General features: G+C 37.2%; 1 protein-coding gene across 6 annotated transcripts in view; it reads left to right on the forward strand.

The window, feature by feature from the left end:
• LAMA2 (laminin subunit alpha 2) overlaps positions 1-14905 on the forward strand; it is a 693105-nt gene that overhangs the window by 601459 nt on the left and 76741 nt on the right. For all 6 annotated transcript variants that reach the window (XM_027551500.1, XM_027551497.1, XM_027551499.1 and 3 more), the window contains 4 exons: positions 884-889; positions 4397-4551; positions 12232-12375; positions 13371-13504. In XM_027551500.1, the coding sequence (XP_027407301.1) occupies positions 884-889; positions 4397-4551; positions 12232-12375; positions 13371-13504 (439 nt within the window). The remainder of the gene's footprint in view (positions 1-883; positions 890-4396; positions 4552-12231; positions 12376-13370; positions 13505-14905) is intronic.

A 14905-nucleotide genomic window follows, 5' to 3' on the forward strand; every position in this document is an offset into this window, starting at 1 on the left:
TTTACAGTCTCAAGTGATTAGCCTTCTTTATATAGAACCAGTGTATTTACTGGGAGTTAAAACATTTGTAGAGTGTAATAACAAAAACACAGTTATTGATGTTATACACTGTACAATCCAGATTACAAATACTGTTTGACTGGGGAGTGGAGCCTGATTTTTCAGCATCTTTGCCTCAGATCAAAGGCTAATGATACTTTGAAATAATAGATACTACTAACCTAACTCCTTCCTGGGCAAGGAGAAGTGCAAACATAGCTAAGTGCACTTCAGAGTTAGGGAAAAGGATTTCACTCCTCATTATTTGTTCAGGAAAGGAAAAAAGAAGACATATAGTTTTTCAGTTTTTATTGTGTAAACCCAGAGTTAGGGTCCCCCGGTGGTTCAGAGTCCATCTGAATAACTGGTTCACAGGCATGCCAAATCACAATACCTAACCACACACCCCCCCTGAAAAAAAAAGAATGAAAAGAAGTTTTAAAGTAAATATCACTCTTTTATGTTATCATTTCATTCATTTTCAGACTGATTCTCAAATGAGAGTGGCCTTATGTAATATTTACCTCCCTTTTGTGATTCTATCATCTATGAAAAGAAATAGTTAATATCTATAAACACTCATTACACAGGGTCTGTTTCTATCTTATTAGAACATGATAATAAAACTCCTTTTAATATGAACAGTGGCCTGCTAAGTGACATGCTTTGTGGATTTTTATTTGATAACTCTTGTTTGATTTAAAATGGAGTGAATTTGTAATTAGCACCTATTGTGAAAAGTACTACTTTTCTTGACAGTCACTACTTTATAATATCTATGAAAAATATTTTCTCACGAATTTTCTATTTTTTCTGTTTTACTTCCATATGAAATTACCTGCAGAAATCAGTATGTATATATTTCCTTGCATATCTTTTAGTAATTTTTATGCTTGATTACTTATTGCAAAAAGCTTCAGCTTTGCATGTTTCCATGTTTTAGTATGGCTTTAAACACTGGATAGCTCTTCTTTCCAGTGTCACAGTAAGAATGCTAGATATAGAAAAGGAATTAGTGTGTGAATGCGTGTTTGAAACATTAGTGAAATATGTTATCCATATTAAAGTAGAACATTGAATTCTTCCATAGATTTAACTGAATTATGATGCTTCTGATAATACAAATGCAGTCACTGAGGTCCAAATGACTTCTTTCTAGCAGAATTAAAGTACATCAAATCTACACTGTTGTTGTTGCTTTCCCCCCAAAACTCATTCCCCACTCCTTACAAGCGATTATTCTCAACTTCAAGAGAATTATACTTGGAGAAGCCTAAAATAGAATTAATAAAATTAGATCTTACCAAATGAGCAATCACTGAGATATAAAAATTTTCTGTCTTAAACACCTCAAAGTTTTAATTCCAAGTCAAAAACAAAAGTACAGAGTAGAAAATAATAAAAATAAAACTGAACATATCTAAACCTGAGAAATATGACCAAGTCTATCCTCAGTGGAAAATGAGTGCAATTATATTACTAAAAAGCTTTGAAATAAACAAGTTAGGCAATCAACTCTAAGGACCAGACAGAATAACTAACTAAAAGAAAGAAGATGAAAAAGAGTTAATAAATTAGAAGACAGAAAATAATAGATGTGATAAATTCAAGAGATGTATCTTTAGAAATATAAAGATAAGATAATTAAAGTTTTAAATTATATCAGTCTTTCTGTATCAAAGATATTACAGCCATTAGGTGTTCCCCACACTATTTCTAAACATGTTGATATTTGCTCAGCTACATGATATTTAAATTAAAATGGGATGTTTAAAAAAAAAATATTTTAGATGCTTGACCTGCTTAAATAAAGGAAAATGAAGAACAAATAGGCAAAATTCTGCAAGAGATATAACTAGATAAGGGAAGAAATTTAGCATATAAGAGAGGACTTAGCAAAACTCTAGGCTAATAAACGGAAAAGGCAATGGCAACCCACTCCAGTACTCTTGCTTGGAGAATCCCATGGAGCCTGGTAGGCTGCAGTCCATGGGGTCGCTAGGAGTCGGACACGACTGATCGACTTCACTTTCACTTTTCACTTTCATGCATTGGAGAAGGAAATGGCAACCCACTCCAGTGTTCTTGCCTGGAGAATCCCAGGGACGGGGGAGCCTGGTGGGCTGCCGTCTATGGGGTCGCACAGAGTCGGACACGACTGAAGTGACTTAGCAGCAGCAGCAGCAGCAGGCTAATAAAGTTTAAACTCTAAAGTAGTTTTCTAATAAAACATTGTTATCAAAATCTATCTTCAGAAATAATTTTAAAATCTACACAAATAATCATAGGAAAAAGTGAGAAGTCTCCAAATACTACAGCATAAGAGAATATCAGACTCAAAATCACAGATGATTTATTTTTAAAAACCTTCAAGAAGATAATTTCTATATTACTTTGACTGTTCCAGAAGACAGAGGGGCAAAAATAGCAAGGGATAAGGGGACTTCCAGGTTCCATTCTGAAACATTTAGTAAAAACTTCTGGGAGCTTTAAAAGAAAGGGATCTATTACTTGAGCCTAAGTAGTCCCTGCATAACAATTTTTTCATTTCCATGAATCTAAGTTTAAATCCCTTTTTCTCACTTCTAGAATGATTTGAAGAAAATCAGAGTAATATTGGGGAATTAAAGGAAGGGAAAAAATGGGCAAATGGTTTATCTAAAGTGTAAAACTGAAAGGCTAACTATCTTTATGCTGACTCCCTATACAATTATGTAACAGGAGCTTTGAACTCAACAACCCTCATTTCAGGAGAAAATAGTTCTTGATCTAGCAACTCTATTAGTTAAGGTTAATAATAGACCTATGTTCTTTTTAAACATCACTAACAATATAACTCATATTTGTGAGCATGAGTTCAAAATACTTCAAAATATTACTTATTTCCTTTTGCACTCATTTGATTTATTCCTAAAGATTCCACCAGGGCTTCCCTGGTGGCTCAGAGGTTAAAGCGTCTGCCTGCAATGCGAGAGACCTGGGTTCGATCCCTGGGTTGGGAAGATTCCCTGGAGAAGGAAATAGCAACCCACTCCAGTATTCTTGCCTGGAGAATCCCATGGATGGAGGAGCCTGGTGGGCTACAGTCCACGGGGTCACAAAGAGTTGGACACGACTAAGCGACTTAACTTTAACTAACTTTGCCCTCATTTGATTTATTCCTAAAGATTCAGTCTCAGATCACTCCTAGTTCATCAGGGCCAATAACCTTGGACCTTAAGCAGTTTCACTTTTTCATCAGAGTCACAATGACAGAAAACAGAACAGTACATGCTCGGTCAGATAATAAATGACATAGTTTGGATAAGACTGCCAGCATCCTAGGGACAGAATAATTGATTTTCCATGTGTCATGTACCCCCGCTATGAAAAGTACAAGCTGGAAGTCTAAGGATCAGTAATAACCTTCAATTGTTTTAGGGTTAAACCCCTTTCTAATTTATCAATATTCAACCTCCTTTAAATTTTAGCTACAAAAGTGACAGTTTAATGTGATTCAACCTAATGTAAAAAGCAGGAGAATCAACTATTTTTCAAAACAAAAATGAACTGCAACATGAGAGATTTAAAGTATAATGTAGGCCTTGAGTCTGAGGGTTGCTCAACGTTGAAATATTTTTCAGAAGACGTTTTAATAGCTTTTCTCTTTAAGATGTACAAAGAAAGACAATGAGAAAAAGAAAAAAAAAAAAACTGACTTTGTGTGGAAACCCTGATTTAAGTACAGTTCTGGCTTGGACAGAGTCGGTGACATTTTAAAGATGCTCCCAATTGCTTGATTCTTTGACTAAATTTCTGTGCTATAGGTTAGTTTGGGGACTGAAGCTAAAAATTAGGCATTGAATTAAGCTAATCATATTCTCCATCTTTAATGCTGACTTGCATATTAATCCCAAAGCCAAAGGTGTCAGCCTTCTTTCTCTAACATCATCTCCTCTGGCCTGCTTGGGTCCCAACTAAAATATTTCCATTTGCTACCACAAACTGCTTCAGCTGCCATGGCCTTGCCTTTGCCTTGTGGATAAGATGAAGTATTTTCAATTATCTAGTTAAGCATATTGCTATGTTCATTTCTGTGTAAGTGTGTCTGTGTGTGCAGCATGTGTGTGTGTTTGTACATGTGCACGTGTCTGGGTGTGTGTGTATGTATGCATGTTTGTGCATATGTATGTGTCTGGGTGTGTATATATGTGTGTGTGTGTGTGTGTGTGCATGTGCGTGTGTCTGGGTGTGTGTATATGTGTGTGTGTGCATATGTGTGTGCCTGGGTGTATATATACATATGTTTGTGCATGTGTCTGGGTATGTGTGTACATGTGTGCATGTGTGAGATATACTCTCATCTTGTTCTGTGCAGTTGCAGATGCAGATGCCACTGTGAAAAATCTAGAACAAGAAGCCGATCGACTGATAGACAAACTTAAACCCATCAAGGAGCTTGAGGATAACCTGAAGAAAAATATCTCTGAGATAAAAGAACTGATAAACCAAGCCAGAAAACAAGCTAATTCTGTAAGTTCCTTCTGTTTTCAGTATTAATAAATGATTGTAATGTTTGTATTATTCCCAGAAAGAATACTTTCCCCAGTGTATCTTATTGAATGAGCTTTGGTCCTTTTTCTTTAATTTGAAGCTATTTGTTGGGGAGGTGGGGAATGGAAGATTAGATTTTTTCCCATATATTTCAAAAGACATTTCTTGAGAAGAATAATCATCACTTACTGTTTTGTAAATGAATGTTCTGATATATTTTATTATAATTTGAATAGAGTTAATACAGATTGCAAGAATGGAAGCCTTACTTTTGTATACTAAAAAGGCATGGATGAGAACTCCTTATTCTTGATGAAAGCAAAAAAGGCCAACCAATGGGGTTGAAGAAAAAATGAACAGACAAGGTTATAAGGAATAATAGCAAAGATGAACCATTGTTTTCTATATATTTTTTGGTTTGAGTCCAAGCAACCAAAAATTAATTTGGATACAATTTCTATAGGAAGCACTTTACTTGTCTCAAAATTTTGCTCTTTATTAACCCAGTTATAAGACTATAAGGATAGAGGCAAAACTTTCTGGAAGATAACAGCTTAATGAACCAGACAGAATTGTAAATGCCAATCTCAAACTTTAATGAAGTCATCTTATGATTCTTCTATAAATAGAATGAATATCAGTTTTCATGTTATCGTGCTTAAACTGAAATCTGAAATCTTTGTAGATAACCAAACCTTCCATCTCCAAATTAAACTTCCTCTAGGATCAGTTTGATCTCCTTTCAGTCCAAGGTACTCTCAAGAGTCTTCTCCATCACTGCAGTTCAAAAACATCAATTCTTCAGGTGCTGAGTCTTCTTTATGCAACCCTTACATCCATACGTGACTATTGGAAAAGCCATAGCTTTGACTATATGGATCTTTGTCAGCGAAGTGATGTCTCTGTTTTTTAGATTCTGTCTAGGTGTATCATAGCTTTCCTTCCAAGGAGCAAGAGTCTTTTAATTTTATGGCTGCAGTCACTGTCCACAGTGATTTGGGAGCCCACAAAGTAAAATATGTCACTGCTTCCACTTTTTCCCCTTCTATTAGCCGTGAAGTGATGGGACTGGATGCCAAAATCTTATGTTTGAATGTTGAGTTTTAAGCCAGTTTTTAAACTCTCCTCTTTCACCCTTATCAGGAAGCTATTTCGTTCTTCTTCACTTTCTTCCATAAGAGTGGTATTATCTGCATATCTGAGGTTGTTGGTATTTCTCCAGACAATCTTGATTCCAGCTTGTGAATCATATTTTTAGCCACAGTTTTGTATTTAGTTACCAAATGGAAGATATGGACATTTTTATTATTTCTTCATTGTAAAGGAATTTTTAAATATGCCCATATATTCATCAATTATGTGTGCTTCCTCATCCCATCCCCACCCACTGGGAAGAAAGATAAAATTCTGGCATATAAATATATAAAACCTGTCCCCAAATATAAAATTACTTACTTCACTTAGTATGATATCTCCAGGTCCATCCATATTGATTCAAATGACATAATTTCATTCTTTTTAATGGCTGAGTACTATTCCATTGTATAGTGTACCACTTCTTGTTATCCATTCCTGGGTCAGTGGACATTTAGGTTGCTTCCATGTCTCAGCTGTTGTAAATAATGCTGCCATGAACTTTGGGTGCATGTGTCCTCTTTAACCATGTTTTTCTCTGGATATATGCCCAAGAGTGAGACTGCTGGATCATATGGTAGTTCTATTTTTAGGTTGTTGTTTTTTTTAAATTGGAGGATAATTGCTTTCCAATATTGTGTTGGTTTCTGCCATACACCTACATGAATCACTCATGGGCATACCTATGTCCCCTCCCTCTTGAACCTCTCTCCATCCTCCCACCCCTTTAGGTGGTCCATTCCACCCCTCTGTAGTCACAGCACCAGATTTGGGCTCCCTGCATCATTAATGGGATATCACTCAGCCATAAAAAGGACCACATTTTAGTTTGTTCTAATGAAGTAGATGAACCTATTTTTAGTTTTTTAAGGAACCTCTCTACTGTTCTCCAAAGTGGCAGTACCACTTTACATTCCCAACAGTGTAGGAGGATTCCCTTCAGTTCAGTTCAGTTCAGTTCAGTCTCTCAGTCGTGTCCGACTCTTTTCGACCCCATGAATCACAGCACGACAGGCCTCCCTGTTCATCACCAACTCCCGGAGTTCACTCAGACTCACGTCCATCGAGTCAGTGATGCCATCCAGCCATCTCATCCTCTGTCGTTCCTTTCTCCTCCTGCCCCCAATCCCTCCCAGCATTAGAATCTTTTCCAATGAGTCAACTCTTCCCATGAGGTGGCGAAAGTACTGGAGTTTCAGCTTTAGCATCATTCCTTCCAAAGAAATCCTAGGGCTGATCTCCTTCAGGATGGACTGGTTGGATCTCCTTGCAATCCAAGGGACTCTCAAGAGTCTTCTCCAACACCACAGTTCAAAAGCATCAATTCTTCGGCGCTCAGCCTTCTTCACAGTCCAACTCTCACATCCATACATGACCACAGGAAAAACCATAGCCTTGACTAGATGGACCTTTTTTGGCAAAGTAATGTCTCTGCTTTTGAATATGTTATCTAGGTTGGTCGTAACTTTCCTTCCAAGGAGTAAGCGTCTTTTAATTTCATGGCTGCAGTCACCATCTGCCATGATTTTGGAGCCCCCCCCCCCCCACCAAAAAAAACTGTTTCCATTGTTTCCCCATCTATTTCCCATGAAGTGATGGGACCGGATGCCATGATCTTCGTTTTCTGAATGTTGAGCTTTAAGCCAACTTTTTCACTCTCCACTTTCACTTTCATCAAGAGGCTTTTGAGTTCCTCTTCACTTTCTGCCATAAGGGTGGTGTCAATCTGCATATCTGAGGTTATTGATATTTCTCCCAGCAATCTTGATTCCAGCTTGTGTTTCTTCCAGTCCAGCGTTTCTCATGATGTACTCTGCATATAAGTTAAATAAGCAGGGTGACAATATAGAGCCTTGACGTACTCCTTTTCCTATTTGGAACCAGTCTGTTGTTCCATGTCCAGTTCTAACTGTTGCTTCCTGACCTGCATACAGATTTCTCAAGAGGGAGGTCAGGTGGTCTGATATTCCCATCTCTTGAAGAATTTTCCACAGTTTATTGTGATCCACTCACTCCACATTAAAAAAATGAAAGAAAGGTATAAAAGTATGCTTGAAAAAATCCATTTTCCATGCCTTTTAAGGAAATTTTCAACTACTTTTTGAAACTGAAGTTAACAACAAAGAGCCTTATTTTTTTAAGATGTTAGAAATTTGTAAGCAACCAAATTTTTTTCCAGTGGGTTTTGTACTCAATGAAGATTACACTTTCCTAGTTTAGAAATATATTTGTAATCTGGCATGAGTGTCTGGATGTGGCCCTAACACATACTCAGTATGACCAAGAAATTGAAGGTATTTATTTTTAAATAGATTTCTTTTGGTTTGTTGGCTCTGAAACTGAGCGGCTGACATTCTTTTTAAATGAATGGCCTTGTTAACTGGATGAAAGAATGCAGTGAAAATCCAATAGATATAATAATGGAATTCTCAATAATGTTTAATTGAGTTCATGATGATGAATTGGTAAACAAGTTGTATGAGAAATGCCTTAGAGATACCTACTTCTTACTGATTTTTGTTTAGAAGTCTTATTAAGGGTCAACTTTAGAAATAATAATTGATACAGGACTTGCCTGGCAGTCCAGTGGTTAAGACTGTATTTCCAATACAGAGTACTTGGGTTCAATCCCTGGTCAGGAAACTAAGATCCCATATGCTCCCTGATGCAGCCAAAAAAAAAAAAAAAAATTAAGAAATAATAATTGATAGAAAAAAGTAACGAGAATATTTGTGTTTCAAAAGTCTCTCCCCTCTTATGAGAGGGATTATATGTCAGAGATTTCTTCTAGAGAAAGAAATAGATACTGCCCTTTGACTTACTTGTTTTAAGATAGATAAAAGAAACATTTATAATTGGAAAACAAAACACAAGGTATTTAAATGGAGAAATCAGTGGCTATCAATGGGTTACCAACATTTTTGAGCAGATACTGAGGGTATATTCAAAATTGTAAGCCAGAGAACAGAAAGTCCAGAGAGTTTCTGTAAAAATGTGTAAGAGTTGAGCAATAAATAACTTTACAATATTAGTTCCTGGTACATTGGGTATGCTGCTGCTGCTGCTAAGTTGCTTAAGTCATGTCTGACTCTGTGCGACCCCATAGACAGCAGCCCACCATGCTCCCCCATCCCTGGGATTCTCCAGGCAAGAACACTGGAGTGGGTTGCCATTTCCTTCTCCAATGCGTGAAAGTGAAGAGTGAAAGTGAAGTCGCTCAGTCGTGTCCGACTCCTAGCGACCCCATGGACTGCAGCCTACCAGACTCCTCCATCCATGGGATTTTCCAGGCAAGAGTACTGGAGTGGGTTGCCATTGCCTTTTGTTCAGAGAACCATATATTTTCGATAAGTGAAGTTGCCATAAAGCAGATGAATTGTAACTCCTAGAGATGTTAAACACCCTTAGTTCTAAAATGGCTGCTCTCTCAGACTTTCAGTCCTCAGATGAAGTTTCATCAGTTGAATTAGGCTTCTGTACTGGGCTCTGCCTAATACACTTTGAGAACCCCCTTTCAACATTCCAGTCCTGTAATACCCCTGTCATTTTTACCAAGTATACCCTAGCAAGGACAGAAACTCATCGTAAGAAGTCATGCATTTCACCCATATCCAGTCATTTCTTCTCTAAACAGTAACTGAGGAATATTACTATTAATATGTTGTGTTCTTTATAACACATATGCATGCATGCTTGTGTGCCCAGTCCCTCAGTCGTGTCCAACTCTTCATAACCCTGTGCACTGCCAGGCTCCTCTGTCCATGGGATTTTTCAGGCAAGAATACTGGAGTGGGTTGCCATTTCCTCCTTCATGGGATCTTCCTGACCCAGGGATTGAACCTCTGTCTATGCTCCTGCATTGCAGGCAGATTCTCTACCTGCTGAGCCATTGGGAAAGCCCTACAACACATATTAGTTATTTGAAATAACAAAAGAAATAACCAAAATAACTTTAATCCAAATAATAAAAGTGAGTTATCTGCGATTATACTAGCCATAGTATACCTCTACTCTCATTATTTAGTCACTAAGTCATATGCACCGTAGCTTTTGTGACCCCATGGACTGTAACCCACCAGGCTCCTCTGTCTATGGGATTTCTGAGAGTGGGTTGGTTGGATACTCCATGAATACTGGAGTGGGTTGCCATTTCCTTCTCCCCGGGGGATCTTCCCAACCCAGGGATCGAACCTGCCTGCATCTCCTGCATTGCAGGTGGATTCTTTATCACTGAACCACAAGGGAAGCCCTGTATAAGCTCTATGGCCAACTCTATAAGTCATTATGAAATAAAGATAAAACAAATTACACACATAGTTACTTTTGATACCTAATCCAGCCCCATCAGAAATTTGGATATGATTTCCTGCCAGAGATAGTTCAATCTGTTACTCAGTTTGAATCATGAGTTCCCGTCAGACCTTGATTTCTTCCCTTTGATCTTTTTTTGATGTCAGTGGCACTTACAGCCCACTTCAGATATTAAATTTGCTCAGTGACAAGATCTTCTCTGCTGATGGTTTTGGTTCAGTTGCTGCAAATTCCTAAAAACTCACTGTATCCTATACCTCTTCATGAACATCAAAAACATCTGAGAACTGCATTTTCCCTACCTGCCCTTCACCCGATTACCTTTTTCTTGCTTCACTTTATCCTTTTTTTTAGTCTCTAAGCCCCTGGATAACCCTTTGTATAGCTGCTACTTATCATGTAACACCCTTTGCCAACCTCTACTGCACATCTGCTTTATAGTATTAACTTCAGAGTAAAAGTTATCCATTTTCTGGTTCTATTTCTCTGTAACTTATTTTGATTCATGTACTCTTAGCATTTTATGTAGAAGGGAAATCCTGTCATTTGTGAAACAAAGAACTAACCTCTTAACTGAAAATCATATAAGCAGGAAGACAAAATCTCCAGCACTTTAAGGCAAATACTCTGGTGACCAGAGTGGACCTCAGTACTGGCCTCCTCAGTTAGCAGTCTGGGTCCCATCCTTAGGGGAAAGGTAAGGGCAGGCAGAGCCATCTACGCAACAGGCTCCCTAGATGATTCCAGCCCAGGCCTCTCAAAGAGCTCCACTAGGGTGAGCCCCTGTTTCTTCTCAGCACACTCTTTCCTTTACTTGGGGGTGCAGTTTGGAAAGCAGATTAGGTGAAGAAACAGTACAAATATATGACTTACACTGGATCTGTAGGAGGTTCAAGAGATCTGCTATATCCCCAAGATCTGCTATATTTTTTGGAACCAAAAGTCTCTCCTTAGCTTTCTCTTTTGAATCTAACCAATTTTGAATCCAGCGCATCCTCTGTGTGGTCTGCGTCACCCTTGGGAGGGGTCCTGTGCTATCTTACACCATCCCTTCTTAGACTCTTTAAGACACCTCCTTGTCTCACCAGAAGAAGGAGACTGGTTTGGTGTCCCAGGCTATCTCCCTTTGAGTCTGCACAGCCCTTTTATGGAGGTAACAGTGATACACACCCCTTGGCTTCTCCCAAGTGTGAAAGTGCTATAAAGAATGAAAAAATGAAAATTCACCCCCAGTGAGGACTAAGAGGCTTCTGGAAGCCAAGAATTTAAATCAGTGGTGTAGAGACATTTTATATGTGTCTCTACCTCCTACTTTGAGCACTGACACTAACAAAGTAACAGAATCTCTCTCTGAGTCCAAGCAACTACATTGCTATCTTAAAAGCACCCCTTTGATGGTACACAGAAATGAAAGAAAATTAAATGGAATAATCAACTAGTGTTATTTGTGATTGAGGAAAGGCTCCCTAACTGTAAGTAAAAACTGGTATGAACAGTGTCAGCTCTATTCATATAGGAATTTCTTTCTTAGCAATTTATAGTAATTTTTGAAGTACCAGTCAAAAGAAAAAGGAGCTGTTAAATACATTAGTGATGATAGCCACTGGAAATTGTTTCCATCCCATTTCCTGGAAGCTTAATAAAAAGATATAATTTATTCTGAAATATATGTTCAGAGTGAAATGATTAGATTCTTCTTATTGTTAGAACATCTAGAACAAAATCTAGTTGGGCTCTTTCAACTGTAAGAATATGAGAAGGTCGGTAATTTCCTCTCAAAAATTAAAAGAAAAATGATTTCCTATTTTAAGTGATGCTACAATCACTGAAATTTGAATTGTAAAATTTCATTAAACAACCTGAATGAAGATCTGTACCATTAGCTTCATGTAAAATCATCTTTTGAGAATGTTCTGCTATTCATAAAGGAGTAAGGTATGAAGGTAAGAATTTGTTAGTTGTATGCTTCCAAAAATAGTGATGTGTTAGCAAGCCATGGAACTGTGAACAGCTCATTGTCAAGATGCTGGTGGAAAGGTGTTTCTCTGGGCTCTCATTAATGAGTATAATGGTGTCTGCATATGGGCATCATACTACTCGATGGTGGAAAATAACTTCAAAGAAGAGATGATGACGGCTCTGTGGTTGTTTGGAACTACTTCAAACTTTCTGAGAGATTTAGTCTTGGTTCTTTGTACACTATTTTTCTTGAAGATCAAAGTATCTGTGTCTTCGGGAGGTGACTGCATTCGAACATACAAGCCAGAAATCAAGAAAGGAAGCTACAATAATATCATTGTCAATGTAAAGACGGCTGTTGCAGACAACCTCCTTTTCTATCTTGGAAGTGCCAAATTTGTAAGTCTAACATTCAACTTTTCTTTGGCCCACTGTGTATGTGTACCATCAGGTTAATTCTGGTAGTGCAGAAAATGTATAGAATCTAATGACATTGTCCCAAAACTAAATAAGGTAGCCTTTCAGATTTGAAAACCTCAGAATCTTACCTCACAAAGTTCTGACATGTCAAGTTAGAAAGCAATTGAAATGAAAACTTTTTACAGTGCTTAGGCATATCTGCTTTCATGTGTAAGTCCACCAACATTTATTTTTCAACTATATTTTCAGATCCAACTATTCAAGAAGAAAGATTAACAGGGATAAAGCTTTTTAAAAAAAACAAACAAACTTTAAGAAATTACAATGAACATTCATGTGAAATGAAATGGAAAATTGTGTACTAATTTCTTATCAGTGAAAACTCTTCTGATTTGTGTTGAGTTTATGACTCAAATTGAAATAACAGAAATTGTATCTAGACAAGCTCACCCCAAACTTCTAGTTCCTTTCACTTGACCCATGTGACTTTATATGCATGGAGACCTTCCGAAATGAATGACTTTTCAACAGAGCACTTACCGCATAAATCATTACTTGGAATTTAGGTGAGAAATTCTGGATCACCTTGGGTGAAAAGTCATATCTGGCCCCTCAAAAACATCAGCACCCATGGTGAAAATGAATTCTGAACCCAAAAATTTGCTTTTATCTCCAGGATCAATATGAGAAAAGGCATTTGTCTCAATGTTAGACCTAACTAGAATTGGTTGAATTAACACATTTGCCTCAGCACTGTATCATACATATATATGGACATTGCATTATTAAGATACAGTAATAAAGTTATTTATTGTTTAATAAATAATAGTAAACCATAGTATTTGGGGATTTTTATTGTGATGCATCTACTTATTTCACAGATCTATAAATGGCACCCATTGAAAAGACTCTGCTGGCCTCCTCGTTCATGGTGCCTTGTATCTGATGTCTATTGTTCTGTTTCTGTGCACTAGGTTGACTTTCTGGCTATAGAAATGCGTAAAGGCAAAGTAAGCTTCCTCTGGGATGTTGGATCTGGAGTTGGGCGTGTCGAGTACCCAGATTTAACTATTGATGACTCATACTGGTACCGTATTGAGGCATCGAGGTAACTATCTCAATAGAGATTAAGATCATTGACAGAATTTTGAAGTAGTTTCCTAGATTATATGAAAATTTTTATTTCTGTTTCAAGAGGGTAGTTGTGTAGGTATGTAACAGGTATTTTACATTGCATACAGATATTTTATATTGTATACATGTGTAAGTGTCTGTGATGGTATCTTTGTAGAATGTGTTAGGAGCTAACAAACTTTCAAGATACTGAACAGAATGACCAGTCTTTTCTGGCCCCCTCATTTGATTGTTCCGTAGAAACATTCAGGTTAAGTTGTTTTCTGTCATCTGAAGAAGTACTGAGACTTGCCCTCATTCAATACAATCCAGAGCATAAAAGCTGTCTTTTTTATTTAGAGCTGTATGGGCTATTTGTGTACTTGGGAGAGCAATCCCTTCTCTGATGTTTTTACATATATACTCTATGTATAAAATAGGTAATTAATGAGAACCTACTGGACAGCACAGGAAACTCTACTCAGTGCTTTGTGATGACCTAAATGGGAAGGAAATCTAAAAAAGAGGGGATATATGTATATGCATAACTGATTAACTTAGCTGTACAGCAGAAACTAACACAACATTGTAAAGCAACAGTGCTCTAATAACAATTTTTTATAAAATAAAAAGAGGAGCTACTATTGGTGCCTATCTTTGGTGCAAAGCTCCTCTTTTAGTCTACATAGCAGCCTTGGCTTACTGTGTAGTTATCTAAATGCCGGCACGAATATATAAGATCAGGTCCACACTATTTAAAATGGAAGGAATGGGAAATTGATTAATTCTATCTTTGATGCTTTAGTTAATTAACTTCTAACAGTGTGCAGATTACTTGTAGAATCCATTCTTGTCCTTGATACTTGCTCTTAGTTTCTGATCTTCTTTTTCTAATTTTCAACTGCCTACTAAATACAAAACAGCTGAGAGGTTTTGTTAAATGCCACGGGAAGTAGATCAGAGTTGGGTAAAGAGGACTTAAAAGATCTGGTGATTGTTGAATCTAGGTTATGGATACATAGAATGAAATTCTATGTGTGTATATGTTTAATTTTTCACAATTAAAAGTTTCTTGAAGAAACTTAATAAGAAGAAATATCTTTAATTCCTTTTAAGATCTTAAATGAAACTGTGTGTGTGAGAGAGAGAGAGACAAAGAAAGGGAGGAGACAGCAATAGATAAAATGCTTGCATTTGTGATGGTAGGGGGGATTAAGTACTTTACAGGACTTAAGAATGCTTATATTTGCAAAGTACAGTTCTTCTATTAGAAGATATGTATTCCGTTAAACAAGAACTCTTTTTGATAAATTCATTCTATTTTTCCATGTATTTCAGTTAATGCTGCACCCTCAAAGATAAGCTTACCAAAACGAGACGGCAGGGAGAGAAAAAG

Source organism: Bos indicus x Bos taurus, chromosome 9 (assembly GCF_003369695.1).
Source record: "Bos indicus x Bos taurus breed Angus x Brahman F1 hybrid chromosome 9, Bos_hybrid_MaternalHap_v2.0, whole genome shotgun sequence".
In the NCBI taxonomy this organism is placed as follows: domain Eukaryota; kingdom Metazoa; phylum Chordata; class Mammalia; order Artiodactyla; family Bovidae; genus Bos; species Bos indicus x Bos taurus.